This window comes from Dicentrarchus labrax, unplaced genomic scaffold, assembly GCF_905237075.1.
Source record: "Dicentrarchus labrax unplaced genomic scaffold, dlabrax2021, whole genome shotgun sequence".
Lineage (NCBI taxonomy): Eukaryota > Metazoa > Chordata > Actinopteri > Moronidae > Dicentrarchus > Dicentrarchus labrax.
The window spans coordinates 6,407,440-6,432,184 of NW_026136701.1; the positions used below are offsets into that span (position 1 = coordinate 6,407,440).

At 41.8% G+C, this 24,745-nt stretch overlaps 1 protein-coding gene across 3 annotated transcripts in view; it reads right to left on the minus strand.

Annotated features, from left to right (window-relative positions):
* carmil3 (capping protein regulator and myosin 1 linker 3) overlaps positions 1 to 24,745 on the minus strand; it is a 76,094-nt gene that overhangs the window by 46,034 nt on the left and 5,315 nt on the right. For all 3 annotated transcript variants that reach the window (XM_051405350.1, XM_051405361.1, XM_051405372.1), the window contains 8 exons: positions 13,903 to 13,953; positions 12,209 to 12,268; positions 11,921 to 12,042; positions 9,070 to 9,164; positions 8,540 to 8,610; positions 8,267 to 8,340; positions 2,841 to 2,916; positions 1,417 to 1,505 (listed from right to left, as the gene is read on the minus strand). In XM_051405350.1, coding sequence (XP_051261310.1) covers positions 1,417 to 1,505; positions 2,841 to 2,916; positions 8,267 to 8,340; positions 8,540 to 8,610; positions 9,070 to 9,164; positions 11,921 to 12,042; positions 12,209 to 12,268; positions 13,903 to 13,953 — 638 coding nt within the window. The remainder of the gene's footprint in view (positions 1 to 1,416; positions 1,506 to 2,840; positions 2,917 to 8,266; positions 8,341 to 8,539; positions 8,611 to 9,069; positions 9,165 to 11,920; positions 12,043 to 12,208; positions 12,269 to 13,902; positions 13,954 to 24,745) is intronic.

Below are 24,745 nucleotides of genomic sequence, written 5' to 3' on the forward strand. Positions count from 1 at the left end.
TAGCTGGGAATCAAAAATATACTTAGTACCAACTGATGAAGTCTTAAGCAGAGAATATCAAAAATTTATTAAAAAAGTATCAAAAGTATTGAAAGATTGGTGAGATTTATTTATCCTTTGACAAAATTTCCTGATTTAAATAATAACTTTGCCTAAAAAGTTTGAAAAATAATGTGTTTGTCCACAAACTTATTCTCGTACTGGTATCAAAACTCAAGTAATGTATTGGCACCAGTATTAAACATATCAAAAGATACACAGCCTTACAGTGGAGGTTATATTGAATTTGGGGTTTTACCAGGCTTTCAGTGCATTGCTTAGGTTTTGTGGGTTGCAAATGTACTTTTTTTTTCCCATCAGCAGGCAACTGTTCGTCGTTAGCCACTGTTGTTGTTTTGTGTTTTTAGATTGTTCCTCTTCCCCAAAGTGGACAAAAAATAAATTAAAAAAAGACTAAGGCCGCATTAAGTAAGCCAGCTAAGCCATAGTAAAAACATGGTTTATTGTAGTTCACAAAGAATTATTTGGTGGGAACACGTCTTCACTTTAAGAAAATCATCCTCCAAACATGAGCATGTCATGCTTATAAATGTATTTAAGATATTTTTTTCTTACTGCGCTGTACGTTCATATGTTTGCCTGAAAATGGCTTTTAAATCTTCTAAATCACATATTTCAAATCACATCAGTAAGTGTTTTTCAGTGGGAGTCTTTTAAGTCACATAATGAACAGTTGATTATCCAACTAACTCACTTGGTGTAAGCTATTTGGGTATTATTTTAACTTCACTGTCTGTTTCTGGTGTGAAAAGCTTCAAATTTAGAACTACCAGCTCCATTGGAAGTAATCTAACACAGGTAAAGTATAAAAACTTGTTAACTTCATCATTATGCTGCAGTAAATCATCTTGCCCCGAGGCAGCTAATTCATCTCAATTAATACTAAATAAGGAAAAATGGTTTGCTAAATGATACCAGCCATGCATAGAAGGAGAAACGCCTTGCCAGGTGAAGCCCAAAATTTCACTAATGTTTCAGTGGAGCAACAATACACCCACCACAGGCAGACAGGAGGGAGCTTTATTGGAGCATTATTGGATGAAAGAGCGGAGGTTAAGAGAGGTGAGAAGGAAAGAAAAGGAGGAGAGACAGAATTGGAAAAGGTCAAGACAGCAGAGGAGGGGAGGGTGAGGAGGAGTGGAGACGTGTGATGAGCTAAGGTGAAGAGGTGAGACGAAAGAGATGGAAGTGAGAAGAGAGGATAAAAGCAAAGGAGAAAGGGAGATGGTAGAGAAAAGACGGGAGCAAATGGAAAGGACAAAAGAGAAGATGTGGAGGAGTGTTTGAGAATGAAGGTGTGAGGAGAAGGAGGAGGAAATTAAAACAACGAGAGGTGACGGGCAGAGGAAAACCTACGATTTGAGTCCTGCATTCTCCAGAGTGAGCTCTTCCAGACTGTTGGACTTGCTGACTGTGTGCAGGACCTGGTCCACCACCTCTGAACCCTGAAGACAAACAAAACAACACGTGACCAAGGGTTTCTATGGAAGCCCATTTCTGCAAATGTGTAGGGGGAAAAAAATAGTGACAGCAATAGTGACATAGCATCTTACAATAATAAACTTTCTCAATATTTTACTGAGTATTTTAAAATAATGACTTAGTATCACAAAGTCATTCTATCAAAATATTGAGAAAGTCTCATTATCCTGAGATACTAAGTCAATATTTTGAGAGAGTTTCTCATTATAATGAATTAAACAATCTCTTTTTTTTCTGTCACATTGGTGGAAATTGGCTTCCAGAGAAGAATTTTAGGTAGGGAAAGTTAAAAACAAGCAGTAATCAGACACAATAGAATCAGGTTATGTTTTAGCATTGGTAGAAATCAAAATAAGTGACACAACCTACAGCGTACCACTACATAAACACAGCATGTTCTGCTCTTCGCACTGATCTGAAGTGGGTGGAGCACCGTAGAAAAAATTATGTCATGAACTTACACGCACCAACTCTTAGAAATCTTAAGATGACTGCTAGAAAGTAAATATGTGTATTGATGCAAACATGCAGGATTTAATATAAAATATTTAAAAAATCAATTTAGCAAATGATTTATGGAGGAAGATAATACAGTCGACATGTGCGTTTGACCGCAGGGATACACATGTTTTGGTGAGTGACACTGAATGTAAACACAATGTTTGTTTACAAGAAGATTCCACAGGGCACCTTTAAAATTCAAAGCCAAGTTCTGAGGGGCTTTAATACATTAATACATTAATACATTAATACATTCAATACATTTAATTCAATACCTTTCAAATATTTATTTGTTCAACTTTTTGAACTGATGATTTTCATGTGGTTCACCTCAGATGGATACCACTTACTCTAATGCATATTATGAATATTTAATAAAGATTGACATCATTTTAAATAGATACATAAAACTCTGCTGCGGGCAACCTTACTCAGTGTCCTCTTTCAATTTTGCTTTCTTAACTTGATTTTCATTTAGTACATAATCCCAAGAGATTAAATGACATTCCAGTGAAGCTTTATGTACATGATGAATTGGTCCAAATCAATACCTGCAACTGATTCAAGTTGACTTAGAAAATGCTAACCAACCCCAGAACCATCCTTTGACAGAGATTTATTTGACGCATTTGGACTGCAGTCTGCCAAACAAGCAAATAAAAAAAGTTGATTCAATAAAATAAATGTAATCTGATAAAACACAGGCTTGCAGAGGAAACATAAAAGGAAAACTAAAAAATTAAACTGATGTTAGTCTTCATCTGGAAAGAAGGTTTATAAGTGAAGAAGATACTTACTATGCGCATGTCTTTGCAGTACAGCTTGGTGAACCAGGTGTTGTACGCAATGGAAGCAACGATCACCGCCAAGTCCCTGGAAAGGAGACACACACGCACACACACATTTAGAGATAAAATTCAAAACTTTAAATTAGCGAACTCCATCTGCTCAAAACCATTTGATGTCATTGATCCATAAATTCACATTATCGTGGGCCAAACTTCTTCTTTGGTAAAAAGCAGTTTATCATTGTGACAGGGAGAACACTGTGGGCAGGGCTGCTTTCTAAAAGATGACTGATACTGCAGCCCTGCTGAGAACAAGCACAGAAAAGGGAAAAAAAGAGAGAGAGAGATGTAAAGATCGATGGCCGGGTCAGTGGATTATTCAATAAAGCCAGAGTTTGATCCCAACTACAGACCTCAAACACTGCTACATCCACTGCTACACAAACAGACCCAGAACCCACGGACCATCCTTTTGTGGGTTTGTGTCGGTGAGGAAGTAAGAGGGAGGAGAGAGAGTTTTAGAATCCTCCAAGGTCCAACTAAAGCCACACTGCTGCTACACCTGCTATACATCATCTGACAAACAAGTAGCAACACCGAGAGCGGGGAGGCACAGAGAAAGAGAATAAGCCCAGAGAGAGGAGGAAAGAAAGAAAGGAGGATAGCGAGACAGAGGGAAAATACAAAGAGAAAGAGAGAGAGGAAGAAAGAGTGTAATCTAGCCAGGGAGGGTCCTGTTGCCAGTAACTGCAGTAGCCAGGACATTACAGTACATCTCAGAGGAGTAAAATGGCTACAGGCTGTGTTCCTTTTTCATTACCATGCCCGCCATCAGGCCAGTCCATTCTGACTAACGCAGCTGAGTCTGTGTGTGTGCGTGTGAGCAGATGATGCACATGTCAAGATTCATCATCAACACTGTCTGTTGATTAATGTTTTGACACCAGGACATGTAATTGACCTCTATGATGCGTCACTCAGTCATGCAGTGTGTTGGTGTTTATGTTTCGCCTTGTACTTGTACACGAGGACATGTTGGCACAGCAGGTCAATCTGTCGCTGTTTAGTTCTTCACACGGGTCAGTTCGGGTTTAGGTGACTACAAGACTCCAGGGAGTATTCGTTGTGCATTGAGGATTTTGGTACCTTTGGACAGAGTTGGGTTGGCTGTTAATAAATAAGTTAACCGGCTGCTGGCTGTAGCTTCACATTTACCGTACAGATATGACAGCGTAGTTGATCTTCTCATCTAACTCTTGGCAGGAAAGCTAACAAGTGTATTTCAAAAATACATTTATATCCAAAGTGTTGATCTATTGCTTTAAGCTCAAATTATACTTTCCAAAGCTATATGGCGGTAAGGTCCAGAGTGGCCTAAGATTTAATCTGCCTGTGTAGACATCTGCATGCAGTTGGGACAAAACAGACTGTATGCTCTGCCTGTAAGTGTGTAAACCACCTAAGCGGACATCCAGTGGGGTATAAAAAGAACAGAGTATGGGTGTATCATAATTTGGAGTATATGGCTGTTCAAGAAGCCATGTATAGTAAAACCTTACTTTATTATAATCTGAATAAGACCTTCTAGCAAACCCTAAAGGCTCATACATTTGTTACACCCCACACTATGCACAACTTTTTCTAGTAAGGTCTAAGAATATCAAAATCACAGTTTAAGATGGAGTTTGTCCTGAGGTGGTACTAGAGAAAAGGTCATGGGGCCATTCAAATCAAATGCTCCCTGGGAGCATGAGCATGCTCAGAACATTTCATGGCAATTAGGATTATTAAATAGCTTGTGGGTAAAGTTGAGGGAAGGTCATGAAGTGTCCACAATAAACAGGGTTTATTCAGGGGAGCATGAATATGTTCAGTAAATTTCATGCCTATCTGCCCATTGGACTTTCATATTTCCTGTGTAAGTGAAACATTAAATTAACATTAACGTCTTATTGTAGTGATAGAAAGTAAGTCAACAGGGGTGATCAAAAACATTATTTACCCTGTGGAGACGATGAATATTTATAGCACTTGTGAGAATATCGTAGCCCATGGAAGCAGATATCGAACCTGGTTGGTGGCACGAGAATAGAGTAGAGAGTAAAGGTCAGAAGACACTAAAATCATTAGGAAACATCATCTGGGGATGTGTTGCTGCATTGGAATAAACCAATGCTAAGTTCTAACCGCATGCAGACCATGACTCAGGTCCTTTAACAGTGACAGGGGAGGCAGGTCTCTAGCCAAGAGGTGCCCAAAGAAGTTCTTGGTGCAGTACGAAATAACAATTTTTTTCTTGCACACACAAAACAAAACAAAACAAAATGAGAAATGTATTCTAGCACACAATCTCTCTCTCTCTCTCTCTCTCTCTCTCTCTCTCTCTCTCTCTCTCTCTCTCTCTCTCTCTCTCTCACTAACTCTCTCACTCACACAGACATACACACACACACACACACACACACACACAGTCCCCCTCTGCAACATTGTGTCAACCTGCAGTGTCTGGACAGAACCAACAGAGACAGGCAGAATGTGTGTGTGTTTGTGAGGAGGGGTGTGATTCAGAGAAAGAGAGATGGAACAAAATAGCTAAGGTAAATGAAATGGTAGAAAATACAGGAAGTGGATAACAAGGGGAGAAGATGGGGCCCAGAGAAAAAGGTGTCTGCTTTCAGTCAGGAGGAATGAGTGGAGACGATGTTTGAACGGACAGCAGTCAGCAGAAAAAGCATGGCCCTGTCGCTCATGGTAACAGTAGATGGGCTCAATCAGGTTAGATCGAGGGGATGGAAATGTGGAAGGACAGGGGAGGGAGGAAGAGAGTAATGCACCACAAATAGCCTCCAGCACACGATCATAGACAGACCGATTCTTTGAGCCTTTCCTGATTGTATCCCTGCATTGTTTTTTGAGATTCCCATTTCTTTTGTCAAATCTTTACTTTCTCTATCCATTTCAATTTGATGCAACTTATCGAGACGAGCAGGGAGAGTCTTTAGTGTTGGATTGTGGGCTCAAGGGAATAATATGTTTAAGGAAAAAAAAAAAAAACAGCACAGGCAGGCAACTTCCCCTGCAAAGGCATACTCTTTATCACACACTATATAAAATACAGGAGGAGAAACAACAGCGATGCAGTGATTTTGGCTCTCAATATGAAAGACATTAATATATTCATGAGTTGCTGCTGCAATCATGCTTCTATGAATGGCTTTTTGATTTACCAGCATAGCAAGGCTTCGCTCCTACGATGAGATATGCATTTTTAAGTGTGAATGTATCCTCTCCGGTCAGGACTGTTGTTTCTAAACAGGAAAGTAGAAAGAATTCCATAGGCCTCAGGGTTTTCTAAGGACAAAACATTCCTCAAACAAGAGACAAGTAAGCTAGGCTGAATTCTCCATTTGCATGTCAGCTGTCAAATCTGTTATGATGGGCAGCACTCGAGCGACACGTACACTCTTCCTCAATATGTCTAGAAGAGGAAACTGGGGACTTAAAAAATATACCAGTGGGGAGGTAGAGGAGAAGACATATGGCATCTTACAGCTGTTTCCGAGCCCTGGATTCTGCCTCTGACAAGCATATCATTCCCCCTCTCTATGATCTTCCCAAACTTCTAACAAAGCTGAACAGAGACATAAGACAGCAAGTGAGCCGGTGAGAGAATAAAAGACTAATACACTCAACATTTTACCCAGGGAGGGTCTTTTTAGACAAACAGCCACTCTAATGTCATATAAGATGAAGGCTGACATATGATGGTCTGGGAAACATTTTTGCAAAACATCATGATGCAGAATGAGGAGGGAAAGTCTTTTAAAACTACAGTGTAGTCAGAAAGTATTAAGACAATGATATGTTCTTATTGTTTTGGGTCTGTACTCCAGCACAGTGCATTTGAAATGAAATAACATTACAATGTTGGTTACAGGTCCCATGTCTATCAACCACTCGGGGCAGAAAACACACCTTAAGCTGCTTCTGTACTAGAAGAGCAACTCATGTATCTTTATCTGTTTACAATGCACCCAAACAAACTTTGGACTGGGAGGAAGAAGAGCTTCACAGTGCTTAAATAAAGAAGACTAAAGAAGACTGTCAATAATTTAGTGCTCACAGTGATACTGAAGTGATAATCAAGTTACAGCGGTACTGGTTGGTGCCTTCTGCTACACGTCCGGTACCTGTTCAAGCACCTTTCCTGTCGATGCCTAAATCAATATACATACAAAAATATATTTTTGTACATACAGTAATTGTTTCTCCTCACTATGCTGATGGATGGGTAAAGTCAGAACAGTGTTTTACACACTGTAATGAAGCATCTTGGCATATTCTAAATGTAATTATTTGAAGGGAACAATCAGTGTAACATATCACCCAGAGACCACCACTAGGAAATGCACAATTTTACACAGCTTCCAGACAACTCTGATTGGGCGAAAAAAAAAATAACTAGCCCGTTTCTTTTCAAAAGACCTGTGCCTGTACAGTTTTGTGGATAACAATGGATTTGCCTGTTACTAACCTTGCAGCAAGAGGGTACAGACTATTTTTCAATGCTGGGGACATTACATTAGTTACACCACAGTGGAGAACTTGTAGGTCAACTTCTGTTTCTATAAAAGAACCTGTGTGGGAAAGATGGACTCATTAATTCAAAGGCTACTGCTTAAAAAGGCGGGTCAAAATCGGCCGCCTGTTACTTCACTTCCAGTATTTAAACTTAAAAATATTTGCATATTCATGCCCATCATTAAACTTGTTCGAGAATTACATCTACATTGAGCCATCCTGTGTAATATTCTTGACTGGAAATGTCGGGGCCGAAAAATCCCCAATGCAGCTGAGGAGGTGTTTTACGTCCTAAAGACCAGACAGAAGGAAAAAAAGCCCCTGAAACAGGAAAAGATTAAAAGATGGCTGCAGTACAGTTCTGGCGAAGAATCACAAAGAACTATGCCAAATGTCTGCGGATGTCTGCGGGTTACAGCCAGACATTGACTGCAACAGAACAAATATCAAATATAATGAGTTTGTGTACATGTCCAATTACTTTCTGTCCCTTAAATGTCCCCTGATGTAGATGGAAACACCCTCTGAAATTAATGCTGAAGCAGCACTTTACCCTCATTTTCATTGCTTAATTTCAAATCCAATGTGCTGGAGTACAGAGTCAATACACACACACACACACACACACACACACACACACACACACACACACACACACACACACACACACACACACACACACACACACACACACACACACACACACACACACACACACACACACACACACACAGGTTGCACTGTATACTACCTCAGTCTAAGTTTGACAGAAGTTGAGTGTGTCTATGAAATCGGTGCATCCTAGCGTTCTGTAATCGGGCTGGGTAAGGTAAGATGTCAGAAAACTATGTCACCTGCTGTCAAGATGGCTGAAATCCAGTAAATTGAACTCCCTGTTGTCTTGAGAGTGGTAGATGGTGTCAACATCCTGGAACAAAGGAGAGCAACAGAGAAAGAGAAGAAAAGATGAGACAAAAAGAGAGGTAACAAAGAGGGAGAGAGATATGGGAAAATAACATAACAAAAGATCCAGTGTTTTTTTTTTTGGCCAATTGTACAAAAGACAGGAGTATATTAAAAAACACAACAAACAGGAGGGCTTTTGCCGGCCTATACAGCGTCCTCACCCACTGCACTTCTTCTTTGCAGCCAATTCCGTTGTAGTCGCAGAGAGCTGCATAGGTCTCAGAAAAACCACCTGAAAGATGCAGAGAAGAACGACAACAAATCAATCCAAACCAGACCACAGCTGATAAGAAATGATGAGGATAGAATAAAGCCGGGTAGAGGACGTATGAGGGAATGAAAAGTGGAAAGAGTGCAGGCCAGAGATGAAAGAGGAAGTCAGAAAGAGCGAGACACAGATAGTCAGCGGAGAGAGAGAGAGAGAGAGAGAGAGAGAGAGAGAGAGAGAGAGAGAGAGAGAGAGAGAGAGAGAGGCTGTAAATATTGAGGTGAGATGAAAGTATTGCACCATGAAAGAGCTCTTCTTGTAGATTAATAGGATTACCAGCAGCAACTTTGGTCTTCTGACCCACTTAAGGATAAGTCTCCAAAATAATTTGGTGTGAGTCAGCGAGTGGATGGACCGAAGTGCAACTGTGTATTGTCTGTATGTACGTGTGCTTGGCGTGATGTAGACAAAAACGTAACTTACCGCAGGTTTTCTGGGGCTCTAATGAAGACTCAGAGTTTGGTGAAAACTTGTGACTTCCATCAGTCAGGTCTCCTTCTGCTCGACAAATAGGAGGACTGAAAGACAAAGAGGGAGAGAAGAGGGTCAAAGAAGGCAGTCTATAGACAGAGAGTCTACAGCCATGCTAGCGGCTCCATGAAGCTGCACTTTGAGCTAAATATTAATTTTCAGCATTCCAACATGCACACACTGACAATGCTGACACATGATGTTAAGGAGGTATAATGGTTACTAGGTTTGCCATCTTAGTTTAGCATGCTAACATCTTATGATAAGTACAGCTGAGGGTGATGAGAATGGCAGATACAGTAGGTAGTTTTGCAGGCATTTGGCCATAAAACAAGAACAAGTATTGGATAAATTAAAATTTTAAAAAAGTTTCTGGATCACCAAAGTGACCACATTTCAAGAATCTGTGTACCACATTTCATAGAATGGGGAGCGCAGGAGAGTTGAAGGGCGAGCGCAGAGAGAATGATGTCGTGTGTAGGTGTTGCAGAAATGGCTGTGAGACACAGTTCATGGATGCAAAGATGGTAAGGAAGTAGCAAAAATAACTGTTTTTAAGATCAAGGGCAATGCAGTCTAAAACAAAACCAAAACATCAGAAAAATAATAAAAAGTACCTTGAGCTGGGTTTACTTTGACTGGCTCAAGTGACTCACCACGGCCTCAGTGTGTGATTTATAAAGAATTGCTAAGTAATGATAGCATGCAATCTGCACCATAAACGGAAACTGGAGGCGTTTCTGGGAGAGAGGAGAGCGGTGGAGGAGTTCAGCGATGTGAACCTTGCAGTAACCAAGATCTCATTTGGACTTGCACCGCACATTGCAAAGGCTGCACAGATGTCTCAATTCTGTCTGAGGGGGTGCCACTGTGCTAGAGGTCATGGGATAACCAAAGTCATTAGTTATTATCCTCTGGGCCTCTGAGAGTGTCTGTACAAACAACAGCCAGGGGAATTCATTAGAGAAATATTGAGATATTTCAGTCTGGGCCAAAGTGGTGGACCAACCAACTAAGTGACATTGCCATCCCTAGAGCCACCCTGCTGACATGGCTGAAAATGTATCATCTTCATTATCAATTACTTTCAGGAGGGGCACTATCCTTGATTTTCAATAGAAGCAGCGTTGTGATGAGAAAGCCTCTGGTCTCATTGGCAGGTTGGGGAGAAAGTGGATGGTAAATATTATGCTTCTATCTCCCTAGCTGCTAGTGCTGAAGTGCCCTTAAGCAAGGCACTGAACTCCCAGCTGCATAAGTGGAGCCCTTCAGTGCCCAAGAGACACCACACTGGTACAAGGCTGAGTACAACCTTCCCACTCTTCCTGCAAAACAATGTTATAAAAAATAATTTAATTAAGGGTATTTCACTTACATAGATTCAGAACCAAATTTAGCTTTCGCCTGCTAAACAAAACACAGCTGCATAATATTTTCACATGATAATACTGTCATATTTGCACTTGCAAGATGCTAATTTGCAGCAGACTTGTTTTTCATTGATTATAGCTGCTCTAATCAGAATTAAGATGGAAAGTGAACGTCTGCAATGTGAAAACTGCTTATGATATTGCTTTGGTCGTGAATAAATAACACCTAACTGTAAAATTGGATCCCTGGGATGCTGTTTGAAGCCGCCGCTTTAATTACATAAAAAGAAGCATATTCCTGGGCTTACTGCTTGTTTTCTTTCAAACATTTCTTTGACAAAAGCATCCAGTTAGCAGAAAAGAGTAAGGACAGGGATCACAACGAAAATTCTGTGTTCGTACATAACACTGTGCTGTACCTGCTTTGGCTTTTTGATAGGATTACACCACTATACTGTTGGATTCAACACACACCATCCTTAATCCTATTTGTCAACAAATCACACACAACACCTAACCACATCCGTGACCTTAATCCCCACCTTATCTTGACAATCATCATCCACCACTGGAGGGTGTGTGTATGTGCCTGTTATCTTGATACTATCTGCATTGTGTGCACTTCAATGCAGCGGCACCAATCAGTTACAAGGCTGCACAATCAAACCCATAACAACTTCCCTCCCTCTGTCCTCCCCTCTCTCTTTCTCTTTAAATGTTCTCACTGGAAGCAATCATCTGCCGTGGCCCTAACGGAAAGGAGCCATTCTAAAAAATGATAGAGTGCGGAGATAGCCTTGTGCAGGTCAATAGTCACAACACAGTCAATCCCCTTGCCCTTAGAAATTGTAGATGAGACCCACGAGAGGGAGGAATACACTCTGCGTTGCTCGCCTGCTAACCAATACGTTCACATAACCATAGGAGAAGAGATTTCTGCCACTTGAACTCAACTCCATCCAGGCTTTTCTTTAGCGTGTCCTCTGCGCTTCCCCCTTCAGAAAGTGCAGAGGCAATAGAACAGTTTGAAAGGCTTTTTGACTGGAGGCCTGAGTCTATTGCTCTGTCAGTGACTGTGTTCTGATACTCACTGCTTATATTAAATAAGCTGCTTTAAAAAGAAAAAAAGAGCCAACACAATGCCTTCAGGTAACGGCCTACTCAGTGTCAGCTGGCTGATTTAATCCCAGTGATTGCTGGGTGTTAAAGTCTACCGTGACACAGAAATGGGTTGGATGCAAACTACAGCAATACAAGAATGCATTTGGCTGCTGAAGAGGAAAACTGCCCCGAAAGTGAAGCTGCCAACTTGCCAACGCACTGTCGAGTGCTGTTAACGTCGGCCAACTCGTCTTCGCTCCTCAGCACATACAACACAGAAACAGAAAGACTAGTTTCTTTGCTCGAGGCGAGGATGCTTGAGAGATGCTTACGCATAAATGGAGTTGTTGAAGACTCGGGAGAGGGCGTAGTTGATGTGGCTGACCACGTGATCCAGCTGGTCCTGGGTCTGTAGTCTCAGTGAGTAGGTGGTCTTGTCTGTATCGATGACAACCTGCATATAGACGGGACAGTTTTTCAATAGTAATACTTGTGATGAAGGTACAAAGAGCAGGATAAGATATATATACTTTATTAATCCCCTACTGGGGAAATTCTTCTTTTCACTCTTGTACTTGTGGACATGCAAACAGGATAACAAGTGAACTTCAGTGTGTCACCTGGTGTTCTGGATAAGTGTTCATTGCTCGGATTTCCAAGAAGTTGAAGGTCACCTCCATCTGAAAACAGCAGAAAAACATCACTGTCACCCACAACGTTGTCAAAGTTCCTAGTTTACATCATCTTTACAGCTTTCTTACAGCTTGAGTCTGTCTTTTGATCACAATAGTATTGTACTCAAAGTAACTGCTGAAACTGAGTAATCACTTAAAAGTTGTTTGATGGGGGCAAGAAACACGAGTAGTCAGACAATTAAACATGTTTTACAGTAAATTATCATTATTCAACTGTTGGGTAGTTGACTTACAGTATGGCAAATGACAAGGTAGGTGGCAACTTTGTTAAATTCCTGACTAAAGGTTTGAAAACTTTCAAATACATCGATTGCAACTTTGTACAACAGGTTAATTATTTGTGACCACAAACAGACATACTGATAGAAATAGTCAAAATGAGGATGCACTACAACCTAATGCTAGCCAAGTTAATACTACACATGCCTCCAGAGGCTGATGGACCTGCTTGAATCTGACCAACATAGATATAATGCTGCTCTGTCTGGAAGAGAAAATAACTGTCAAACTCTTAAAGTTCAAACAAGCGCTCTTCACTGATATCACGCCATAATAGATCAATTGGAATGTGCAACTCTAATCAAAGAAACTGAACTGAACTTGAACCGTGCAATTATTTACAACCTGTCTGATTGTTAAATCACTTGTGTTTCTAGCTGTCTTAGACCCAGGTCTGTGTACAATGTTATTATGACTGATAAAAATGATGGAAAAGACCCAAGTTATAATAAACCTGAATTATGCTTTAAAGGTGATTCTTGAGAAAGATAGTTGATTGTTGAGTCTCATCCAGGTCGTCAAATACCGAATCTTTGGCAACCCAGAGCATTGGTATTTGACGCACAAACGCCGCCTGTTATGTTGTGTGGATCATTCCGAGCCACTTTCTTGGTTTGCCAATTACCATAACCCACAGCACTGCTATTAGACGACCTGGGAATGAGACTCATCAATCAACTCTCTTTCTCTGGAATGACTGATCCAACCTTTAAGGAACAGTTTGACATTTTGGGAATTACGCTATTTGGTTTCTTGCCAAATGGTAGATGAAAAGATTGATACAGATATAATTTCTGTATAGTAAATATGAATCTACAGCCCACAGCTAATTAGTTTAGCTTAGCACGAAGACTGGAAAGACGGAGAAACAAATAGCCTGGCTCTAGCGAGCAGCAAAATCCGCCTACCAGCACCTCTAAAGCTCACTAATTAAACATGGTATATCTCGTGTGTTAAATCCGTACAAAAGCCAGAGTGTAAAAACAACAATAAGCTAAGCTAACCAAACTGTAGGCTGTAGCTTTTATTAAAATATAGGAGCAGCATTAATCTTCTCATCCAACTCTCTGCAAGAAAGCGAATAAGCATATTTCCCAAAATGTCAAACTCTTGCTTTAAATCCCTGACTTCATGCCACCTGCCACCTCATCACGTTCATTGTAATCGTTGTCATGACTGCTATCATTCTAAAACATCATCACCACAGTCATCATCGTTATCTCTTCTCTCCTGCTCTAAAAGTCTGCAGCTTTTTTTGTCACATCTCTTGCGAATTACCGTGAGATCAAGGCTGGCAAGTGAAAGCCATAAAATTCCACTGAGAGCAGGGGAACATTTACCTTGGTGGGCACTTTGACAGCAAAGAGATACAGCCTCCATGTTGCCAGGACCTGAGGGGAGAACACATTCATTTTTCTGTCACAGAGCAGGAAATGCAAAATGCTAATCGCAGCAAAAAATAGCACAGCACAAACACCCCATAAAGAGAGCAAATCATCTCTGCAGCTCATCCGAATGGCTCGTAAGTCATGCTAAGCACTCTAGACATTAGCAAGCTAATGATGATGGTGCGCGTGAGCGTGTGTGTGAAAGAAATATTATGGTGAGATTGAGACAGTCCGATTCATCGCACTAAGTTGTGTTGATGGAACCAAGTAGCACATATTCAACAGATGCTCCATTGCGTCAGGGAGGAAACTAATGGTCGGATAAGAGGGAGGAAGAGGACAAAGAAGATGGGAAGAGCAAGCAAAAAGAGAGGTGTGTTTTTGCCAAAAGAAAGGCATTACCATTTAAACGTGTCTGGGGTAAAATAAGAGAAGGAAAATGTGAATAAATTCACACCTGCCTATGTAATTAATCTCATTCATAATTCAAAAAACTGTAATTAGCATACCCCATGCATGCACTGTGTATCTCCATCCCTCCCTAGCTTTTTCTCCAAGTCTTAGCCATACTTTTGGTTTGCTGTTTTTCTGCTGGCTCAAATTCCGTTCTTGTCTTGTCCATGATTCTCTCCCTTGCATCCTGTCATTCCTCTGATTTCTCTCTTCATCTCCATGGAAATATGTTCATTCCCACCCCCCCACCCCCCTTTCCATCTTCCTCCTTAATCCCTAATCCCCCATCTCCCTGTGTGCCACTATGCCCTGTCTGGTTTTCACCCGCCTTAACACCTCACTCCATCCCCTCCTCCTGCCCATACCACCTCCCTCTTCCCTTCTCTCAACTCCCCTGTCTCCTTTCCTGTTTGAGTTTTTCTATTCTTTTTCTGCTCTGTCGCTTTTAATTCCTCAAGGCCTCTCTGTGCTGAATGGCTAATGGCGCCCCGCTGAGTGGCGGTGAGAGGAAGAAAGAAACTGAAACATACAAAGAGAGAGAGAAAGGAAGAGGGAGAGGGAGAGATAGAGGAGGCGATAGAAGAGTAGGACAGAGACACCAGATTTCCCTCCTGATAATGAAGTCTTCGGATACTACAACCAACTCCCAGCAAAGCTGGCCTCACAGATCAGCCCTGTGTCTTAACTATATAGACATCCATAACAGACTCCCACAGAGAGGAGGACCGAGGAGAGGGAGAGGAATGAAACTAGAGACTAAGATGAAGGAGACAGAACGACCCCCCCCCCAGAATAAAAAAGAAATCTCCGCACTAAGCTGGTGGAGGGGCCTTCACAGAAGATTGTTAGTCCAATCACTGCTCGTTGACAAGTTTAAAAACTCTGTTATATAAATCCAGAAAGGAGCGAGGGAAGCGTGATGGGACCTTGAGGCCCACAGAAAGGAAGGGAAAAAAAGGAGGTGAGAGCGACATATAAAGTGGGAAAATGAAAGACAGAAGCATTGTCTCCCTTCAAAAGCCGTGTAAGATGACAGAAGGTCTCATCATGTAAACAGAGCCATCAATAATGCAGGCGCTCTGACGGGTGCCGATTTGATCCTCCGATGCTGAACAAGGCCTCTTGCGTATGGTTTCTCCTCTCTTGATATATCATTAACAACCCATTGAAGTATCATTAGAGATAATCAATACTCAAGACAGTTATTTTTTGCCTACTTGGATGGGATATGTGGATCTAAATCTAAGGGATATTTATTCTGTCTGATCAGAGACTCATTAAAGATATTTAATTGGGTCACTTCGTGGTCATGGTCATTCATTGAGTTGAAATCTTTATTTTATTGGAACAATCACTCTATTATCACTTTATTATAGCCAGGAGATAAGGAACCACATTTTTTTTTACAATGGAGAAAAAATTGTTTGTTCATATATGGAATAGAGAAAAATGACTTTACTGACTAATATAGAAAAGCTATGGTGTAGAACCTTAGGTGAAGTATAAAAAAGACAAAGATCCCCATGTGCGGAGTTTTGTTCACGAACACTGCCATTATCCCTAGACACTGGTGCAGTGGAGGACAGGCGTCGTTGTGTGAGCTATGTAAAATTGAGAATGAGGTTCATTTTTTTTTTTTTTCATCTATTTTTTTGTGAAATGTCTTTTGTATGTGTTGATTTCTTTTGGCTGGATGATCATAAAAACTTGAGAGTTGTGCTTCAGGAAGGAGACCTTTTTTGTAGCAGATTTTAATTCACGAAGCTTGGTAGAGAAGGCAGAATACTTTGTTTAAGATCAACTGTAAAATAACCAGTAAGTTTGTAACCAAATGAAATGTAAATCCATGAGGGTTGGGCAGATACCATGAAAACATCATCATATTCAATACATGGAGGTATACCAGATACAAGGTTTGAGCCAGAGCGTGCCAGTTATCTCCCTTCATGCTTTAAATGTCCCTTCACTACAACGTCTCTGCACCCAGTTGTCCACAGTTATATCAAGGGCAGGATCTATGATGTTAGTTGGTTTCTCATTTTTATGTGCTTCTACACAGAACAGGTCAGTTTCTTCAGCGACATTTCTCAGTTGTCCGTCTCACGTGCATACAGTGTGCAACAGACAGGCTTCTATGGTAATTGTGTTTTGGGCTCTGAGCGCCGTCAAAAACGCAGGTGGCCTGAACGCATCCTGAGGAGACACAGACGGAGGACTGAACCTGCTGCTGCATTCACTACATAGACACAGTGATAGATTTTATAACATGTATCAACATTTATAACGAAAGATAGCCAAACTAAAAAATTAACCTGTTGATTTTTTTTAAACACATTTTTTTATTGGGATTTTTGCAGGGAAATATAACTCTTATAACAGTGAGGGAAACAATTGCCTTTTTTGATGTGCCATAAAAGAATAAAAATTCTTGTATTTTCATATGGAAGTGAGCATTAGGCAGCTGTTAGATTCTTTATTGTATTTGTTTGATATTTCAAAAGTTACCCATAGACTTTTTGCAGTTCTCAGAGACCAACAGAATGATGAGTCTGTCAGTCAATAAATTATCAAGTAATGTTTCCTACACACCTTATTTTCTATTAGCTAGACAGCAGTGGAGTACTCATCGACAGCTAACGCTAGCAAACATTCAGAATCCCGCAGTTCCACTTTAGGGGCATTACATGAATATTTTAAATCACCTTAATCGAGACTCAGAGCTGGGCAGGAACTTGTCCTGTCAGTCTGTAAAATTAGAACTTCAGCTACCGTTAACTCAGCTAAGCAGTTTGAAAGATATCAGATTTCTTCAGCTTTAACTGTACCAGAAATATACATAGAAGTCAACACAAATTAAATTCCCTTTTTGAATGCAATGATTAGAAGTTATTTAAACTATCACAGTAATGTAGGTATTCGCTACACTACAGTAAAATCGGTCTAGTTTTCTAGATACAGATTATTTTGTAGTTTAAGTAAAGTAAGTAAATACCAGTAAAATATTTGTATTTTTGCACCTTATTTTTCACCCGCAAAAATTTAAGAATTTCTTATGAATGTTCATTTCTTTAGAGTAATCACAAAGAAAATGTGTTATATATCTGAAATCAATTCTCATATTAATTCATAAATCAGCCATCTAAAGCAGGTGAAACACTATGGTAGTAACAAAATTTCTCTCGGAAGCATCAAGCTATAAGGACAAATTATCCAGCTTTTAATATTAATTGGCACAGATAGCCGGGGTTAAACCCAAGCCCCACTGGCCGCAACCAGGACTTTTTCTCCCCTCATGTGGGATTCTGGCAACCTTTCCCTCCATGGATCAATCTGAAATCCTAAAAGCCGCACAAAGATTCATTTTCCGCCTAGGAAATCTTCCGAGATGAGACGGTGGACTTTTTTGACCTGGTAGCCAAGGACGCGGCAGGTGACAATCTCAAAAAGTGATGAGAGAGAAGGACTGGTAGGTGTAGATGTATGATGGGATGGGGGGTTTGGGGGGGGTACAGAGGTCCCCTTGCTGTGACGGCACAGTGTCAGAAGCACTAGTTCAAAGAGCCAGCCAGCCGGCCGGCCCCTGAAGCAGGCTGTGAGGGCAGGGTGGGAGTGTGTGTCATACAGAGGGAGTACGGGTACAGTACGTGCACGAAAACAACAAATGTATCTCTGTTTGTATGTGTGTGTGTGTGTCTGTGTGTGTATTTTCATGCACGCGCAGCCGAGAGGGCAGAGGGCGGGGGCTTATATTAATCATAAGCTGCCAGGCTCTGGGTCTTGCACTTCAAACGAGATGGTGCAAATCAAAGTGTGTCTCTGGGTCGTGCATGTGTGTGTTGCAGCGCTGCCTCTGAGGGAACAAGCTGAGGATCAGTGCCAGATTTGGCCGCCCGTGGTATTTCTGGCTTGGCCACAAGGGCATTTTAAACACACACACACACACACACACACACACACACACACACACGCACACACATGCACACACACGCACGCACACACACACGCACAAATCAGAAACATTCCGATACAGACATTTGCATAAGTCTGACATGCTAGAACAGCACACACACTTAGTTTTGACTCTCATGCACGTATAATGATGCACAATAGCTTGCTAAGCTGGCTTTGGACTACACTCGCCCATCTCTCCCTCTCCCTGTCTCTCACACACACACACACACACACACACACACACACACACACACACACACACACACACACACACACACACACACACACACACACACACACACACACACACACACACACACACACACACACACACAGTCAGCTACCATCACTCAAGTGAACTCAGCATCACAGAAACACAACCCTGCCATCAGTCAATCTGTCAGCTTGTGTGTGTGTGTGTGTGTGTGTGTGTGTGTGTGTGTGTGTGTGTGTGTGTGTGTGTGTGTGTAAGTGACGGGGGCTTGAAAGCACAGATGCCCCAGGTCCTGCTTTATAAGTGGACTTTAGAGTGGTTGAAAGAGAGAGAGAGAGAGAGAGAGAGAGAGATGGAGCCAAATGAGAGGAAAGAAATGCAAAGCTCAAAAACACATCTTGTTCCAGATTCTCTCATAAAAAGTCCAGTGCGTCTAAATCAAAGACATGGCAAAGAGAGCGCTCTGAAACTCAAAGGACCTCTTAAAAAAAAAAGATAGAGAAAAAGAGACAGATAATGGGAAGGGGTTGCGGGGTTGTTCTATAGATAGGAGTAAGAGATGAGATATAGTGTATAAGAGGAGAAATATGAGCCTAAGAGTGGCTAGGATTGGGTGAACGAGCTGAGAGGAAAAGAGGGGAGGGGAGAAACAAAAAAACGTGAGCAATTGTGAGAATGTGGGATGAGATGGAGACGAGTGTGGGAGAGGCCAAACGGGCGAGGAAAGAAGAGGGGGAGAGAGAAGTGGGGTGTATACAGAAGCATCAGGACAATAGGAGCGGGAGAAAATGAATAGGATGGAGAGATAAAATAGAGGCAGAGATACTTTGAGCCGCCTCTCAGCCCTGACAATACACACACTCATTCACACTTTCTCGCCTTCTCGTGGGGGAAGAGAGAAGGTCAGCAGTCACACTTCATAGCCTCTCCGCCATGGGCTACCAACATGTGTTATGATAATCAAAAGAAAAGCACAGTCCTAATTACAGCACAGAGCGCTCGCCATGCACCGTCAGATGGTAAATCCCAGACACTTGCAGAGAAAATGACTCCTTGCTGAGCATCTCACAGCGAAAAGCCGTGAGGAGAAGAAAAAGAAAAAGTGGATGATGCAGTGGTAATGTTCGCCATTGCGCAAGCATATTACACAAACAAATGGAAGTGTTGTTGAGAGAGTGAAAGAATAGAAGATTCTGCTGCAAGCACGGGCCATCTCTGCTACACTGCTTTGTACTCTGCTTTCTTTCACAGTCCAAAACACAGCTGGAGTCTTTCTGCAACAAAGTGTCATCCAAGCTGAAAGCAAGGCCCAGTTTCACCATTTAAAATGTACAAGTTGATTATGTAATTCAGTGAGCGTGCCACACTTTCTGACTTTGTTTACCACCACCATAGTTTTTGCAGCTCAAAAAACAAGTAGCTCAAAAGAGGGCCAGTAATTGGCTCAACAAAGTCCTGGGTTTGAATCTGGAACCGGATCCTGAGAGTCAAGAACATTCTCTCATCCCAAATCTTTTCTGTCTGGTTTTATAGTGTCAAAGTCAGAAATGCCAAAAAAGAAAGGAGCCCTTGGAAATCTTCCACACTATTTGGAGCAGTTTTGTTGCTTGGCAGGGTGCTATACTTCTCTCTACACCTTCAAGTTTTAAGATGTTCAGTCACATTCTCTAGGAGTTGTCAAAGGGTATTCTGGGAAATGTCGAAAACCAGTAATTGAATTACATGAGGCAAGATCCCACACAGTAAATTACAACACTTGTTAAATGTAATGATCACAAACTTATTTAGAGTGATATCATAAGTAGAGATGTGCAGGTGTGTGTGTCACTATATCACGCGGTGAATCACTGATGGTAACAAAAGTTTCTATTGCTGTCATCAGGGCCGCACATAAGAATGGAAAAAGGGGAAAGCTTTCTGGGGGCCGGCCCATGGAGGCCAGCAATAATCATGTTACATAGAACAGTTAGAGCACACACACACACGTGTTGATATAAGTAAAGCCAATTTGGGAAGGGCCCATTCAATGGACCTTTTTAGGGGCCCCACCCTTTCTGTTGGCAGGGCTGGCTGTCATTACCGTGATTATCGCTGTATTCAGAGGGCACAGTGAACACACCATGGCTCTCCTGTCTTTATACACTTATATACTTGCTATGCTAACATTGTGGACCTACTGAAGTGTGTTTGTGGTGTTCAGTCGCAACGTTCAGTGAGAGAGTATGCCTTAGATTGACACATGGGAAATTCCCTGCCTCAAGATAGAGTTGTTCCTCAAGGTGCACTGCCTGTGGTGTTTGTTGGTAGTAGTGTAGAAGAAGCGTGCAGAGGGATGGTCTTTACTGACTTAAGTGGCTTGTAAGAACCCAAGCCCCCAGAATAGTAGATGGCTACTGTTTCACACTCAGTGTCGTTGGGTATAACACCGCAAACTCATTGATGGAAAAAGTGTCCATTTGATCACAAAATCATCAACATCCTCTGTCACAAGTGCTTGGATTTTGTCCCAAATTAAGATCCAAAAATGCTGGATCCTACATTTCCCATAATGCAAACAATAGTGTGTCTTCATTAAACTATTTCTGCCAAGTAAATGTCCACATATTTCAAACTGTGCACCTCTATTTGGAAAGCAGAAGAATTAAAAATCTGTAGACTCCATGCCCAAGCTAGGACGACTTGCAAAGCCACAGAAGACACTATACAAGTGTTCTTACAGGCTGAGTAGTACTCCTCAGGATGAATAACTGAACTTGACATGAAAAATCGTTACGTGCTGCTTGTCACTAATGCCAGTTGTCTAATGTGAGAATTCTAACTACTTGGCTTGAATGTATCACCAGTGGATTACCTCAGGGTCCGGACAAATCAGTTAAGCACAAGTCAATGGTGTGGTTTACAGTGGACACAGCACTGAGGAACAGAAGCAATTCAACAATTCCAAAGTGCAATAAAGTTCAATAATTAAAACGATGCAGATTGAAAACGCTAATTCATGCAGATGAGGTTAAAAAGCCCCAAGGAGTAAGAGAAACAGAGCAACTTAGAAACAATAAAGGCAGAAAGGGAAAAATAAAACAGCAGCAACAAAACAAAATTACACAAACAAGCACTGACAACTCAGTTAAGGAAAATGAGAGAAATCTCAGAAGAAAGATGTTGATGACACCGATTTACAATAAAACATTAGGCTGATCTTGAAACCAATGAACTTAACAATACTTTTATTTGCTTATATTTATGTAGTCCCAATACTCTTTGCCATACATCCACATTTGGCAATGGTACTAACGGCCAACTGCTACAATTTTAAAGTCAGATTGATTTTATTTAAAGTATTTAGCACACAAACACTTCTCTCTCAGGGGGCGTTACAGTCTGTCAATTCTTAAGACCCTCGGCTCAGATAAGGAAGCAGAGGAGGGATGCCTCTTTAATACAATGTACAGAATAGATAGAAGTAGCAGATGTAGAATTTTAAAATGGTGACATAGTGCTAGAATATTAAGAAAATATAACACTAAAAAGTGCAGTAATTATAATATTGGGTAAATACAGAGGCTAATGCATAAATGATTTTTTAAATGATTTTAGTGCATAATAAAAAAAAGTTAAAAGTGATTGCTCACCATAAATCATTATTATACATTACTTCCACCGACTAAATAACAGCCCCACTGTGAACATCCCCCAAACAAGCACTCCCACTGGGCTCGCAACTACAACCAACTCACACACCACAACTCGACCTCAAACCTAAGTCCCACTAGTGTCTCATGAGCGGGACCTCCGCGTAACCGCAGAACCTAAGTGGAAATAAGCGTCTGAAGCACCCGAGTGTGCTCAGGACTGTCAAACAGTGGCAATCTCAGCTAGTAATAGGCCCATTATTAGGTAGGAGCGAGGGAACCGCAGAGTCAACAGAGGATAACACAGAGAAGCGACTGATGAGGATAAATAAGTGGCGGAAGAACCAAATCGGCAACTGGGGCATCACAACACACCAGAGATTTCCCCCCTCTCTCTCCTCTCATTCCTTCCTCCATTCCCTTTCCTCTTGTGGGGTGCCCTCCCCTCCTCCAACACACCCACTCGCCCCACCACCATCCTCCTCGTCTCTCTTCCCCTCTCTGCCTTTGAAGATGCTTTGTTTTCTGAGTTGCCTCTAATCTTCAAATAGGGTGATCTAATAATGGCCGTAAGTGTGTGTATGCAGGCAAGTTTTGATGCACTGAACTGCATGTGTCTCCGGAGATGCCTCATGCACATGTCAAAGTGTACGCATGAGTATTCGTGAGCGAGTGTATGCGTGTCTGTGAATGCACGCTCCGTGATGGAAACATGAATGTTGATGCACCCCAACGCATTGCCCTAGGTGCAGTTTGTATGTCATGCTGAGCCCTCCCTGTGTCTGAGATGGGTGGGGGAGTTAACCCGGTGTCTGTCTGTGTGTGTGTGTGTGTGTGTGTCGCAGCATGATGGCTGGTACAGTCAACACACACAGACAGCTGGATACCAGCAGTCTCCTAAGGGAAAAGGGGGCAAAAGGAAAGAGCAAGATGTAGAACAAAGACTTTTATACAGTCAACATAAACTTCATGGATAACATAATAAAGACTCCTCCTTTCCACAAACTAAACAAACCAAAGGGAATCGAGATGAAAGCTACGACCCTGTTCAGATTTGACCTGCTAAATCAACTTCAGCCGTGAAGGGTGGATCCACATGAAAGCAAGGATAAAGGTAAAAGAAGGCCTTGCCTAAGCCTTCGGGCTTAGAAAAATGATTTTCAAGTCTAAATCTTATCTCTGTATTAGCAACCAGTCCTAAAATATCCCACTTTCTCTAACTACCATGTATGACATTTTCAAGCATGAGTGAATGTTTTGTGCACAATACCCAGAGAGACTGAAACAAAGAGTCTATTTACAAACTCCCTCATCTGTTCACCCTTCATACATCCACACAAATTTATCCATTAGTGTGAAAAGATTGCCTTTTACAGGAGGAGACCTTGACAACGAGCTAAAATGAACGCTTATATCCATCACCCCCCTCGCCTCTCTTTCCTTGAAAGAATTTGGAGCAGAGGCAGCAGCAGCAGCAGCAGCAGCAGCAGCCAGGGCCCATTTGGATAGTAAAAAAACTCTCATAAGGCAGAGACCTAATTGAATTGCTTCTGATGGAAAGAGGAGCTCAATACCCTTTTACAGGTTTGAGTAAAGATGGAGGGAAGAGGGAAGGGCATAAAGGGGAGACAGAGAGAAAGTGAGAGGCGACTGGCCTGGCGGTGGGGGTACGGAGGGGAGGAGGGAGGTGATGACGGGGAGGAGAATAATTGAGATGGACAGATAAGGAGGGAGGGAGAGAGGAAACAAAGAGAAGGGACGACAAAAATAAAGGGGGGTGGTAATGATGGAGATAGATGGAGGCGTGGGCAGGGGGGGGTGGGAAAGAGGAATAATAGCACAGACAAAAAGCTGAGAGAAGTACTGATTAATAGTTTTGATTTGCTTATCAGCTTGTCTTTTTTGTCATCCTCAGGGGAGGAAAAGAGCTCGCTCTCGCTCATAGCAACTGCTGTGTGAGTAACTGATCAGTCACTAATGTGGCTGACTAGTTGACAATTTCTCAATAACAGAGGTGGCCTTGGCTCGTGCAAGCTCCTTTAACACATCGCAGGCTGCCCACACACCCTCTGGCATACACTCACACAGGCTTCTTCAGAAAAAAAACACAAAAACAAAAAACAATACACGATGCCCCTGTGTACACCATGTCACACACCACACACACACACACACACACACACACACACACACACACACACACACACACACACACACACACACACACACACACACACACACACACACACACACACACACACACACACACACACTCCTGCCTGTGGCATTAAGGCCATCCTGCCACATCTAATAAACTCTGAGGATGGATTCAGTAGGCCATGGCATGGTGTCCACTTTGCTCTGCTTAGACAGCATCTGTCCTAAGCCTGATTTTCGACGCGTCTGCCATGTGTCTAGGGATGCATAATCTGGGACTTCTTATGGCTCTTTCAATTTGCCACAATTAACTTCCATCGATTTCAATTTTGTCTGTAAGGAGTCAGTGCCATTCCGTTCCAAATTCAACAGCTCACACGTAAAGACGCTT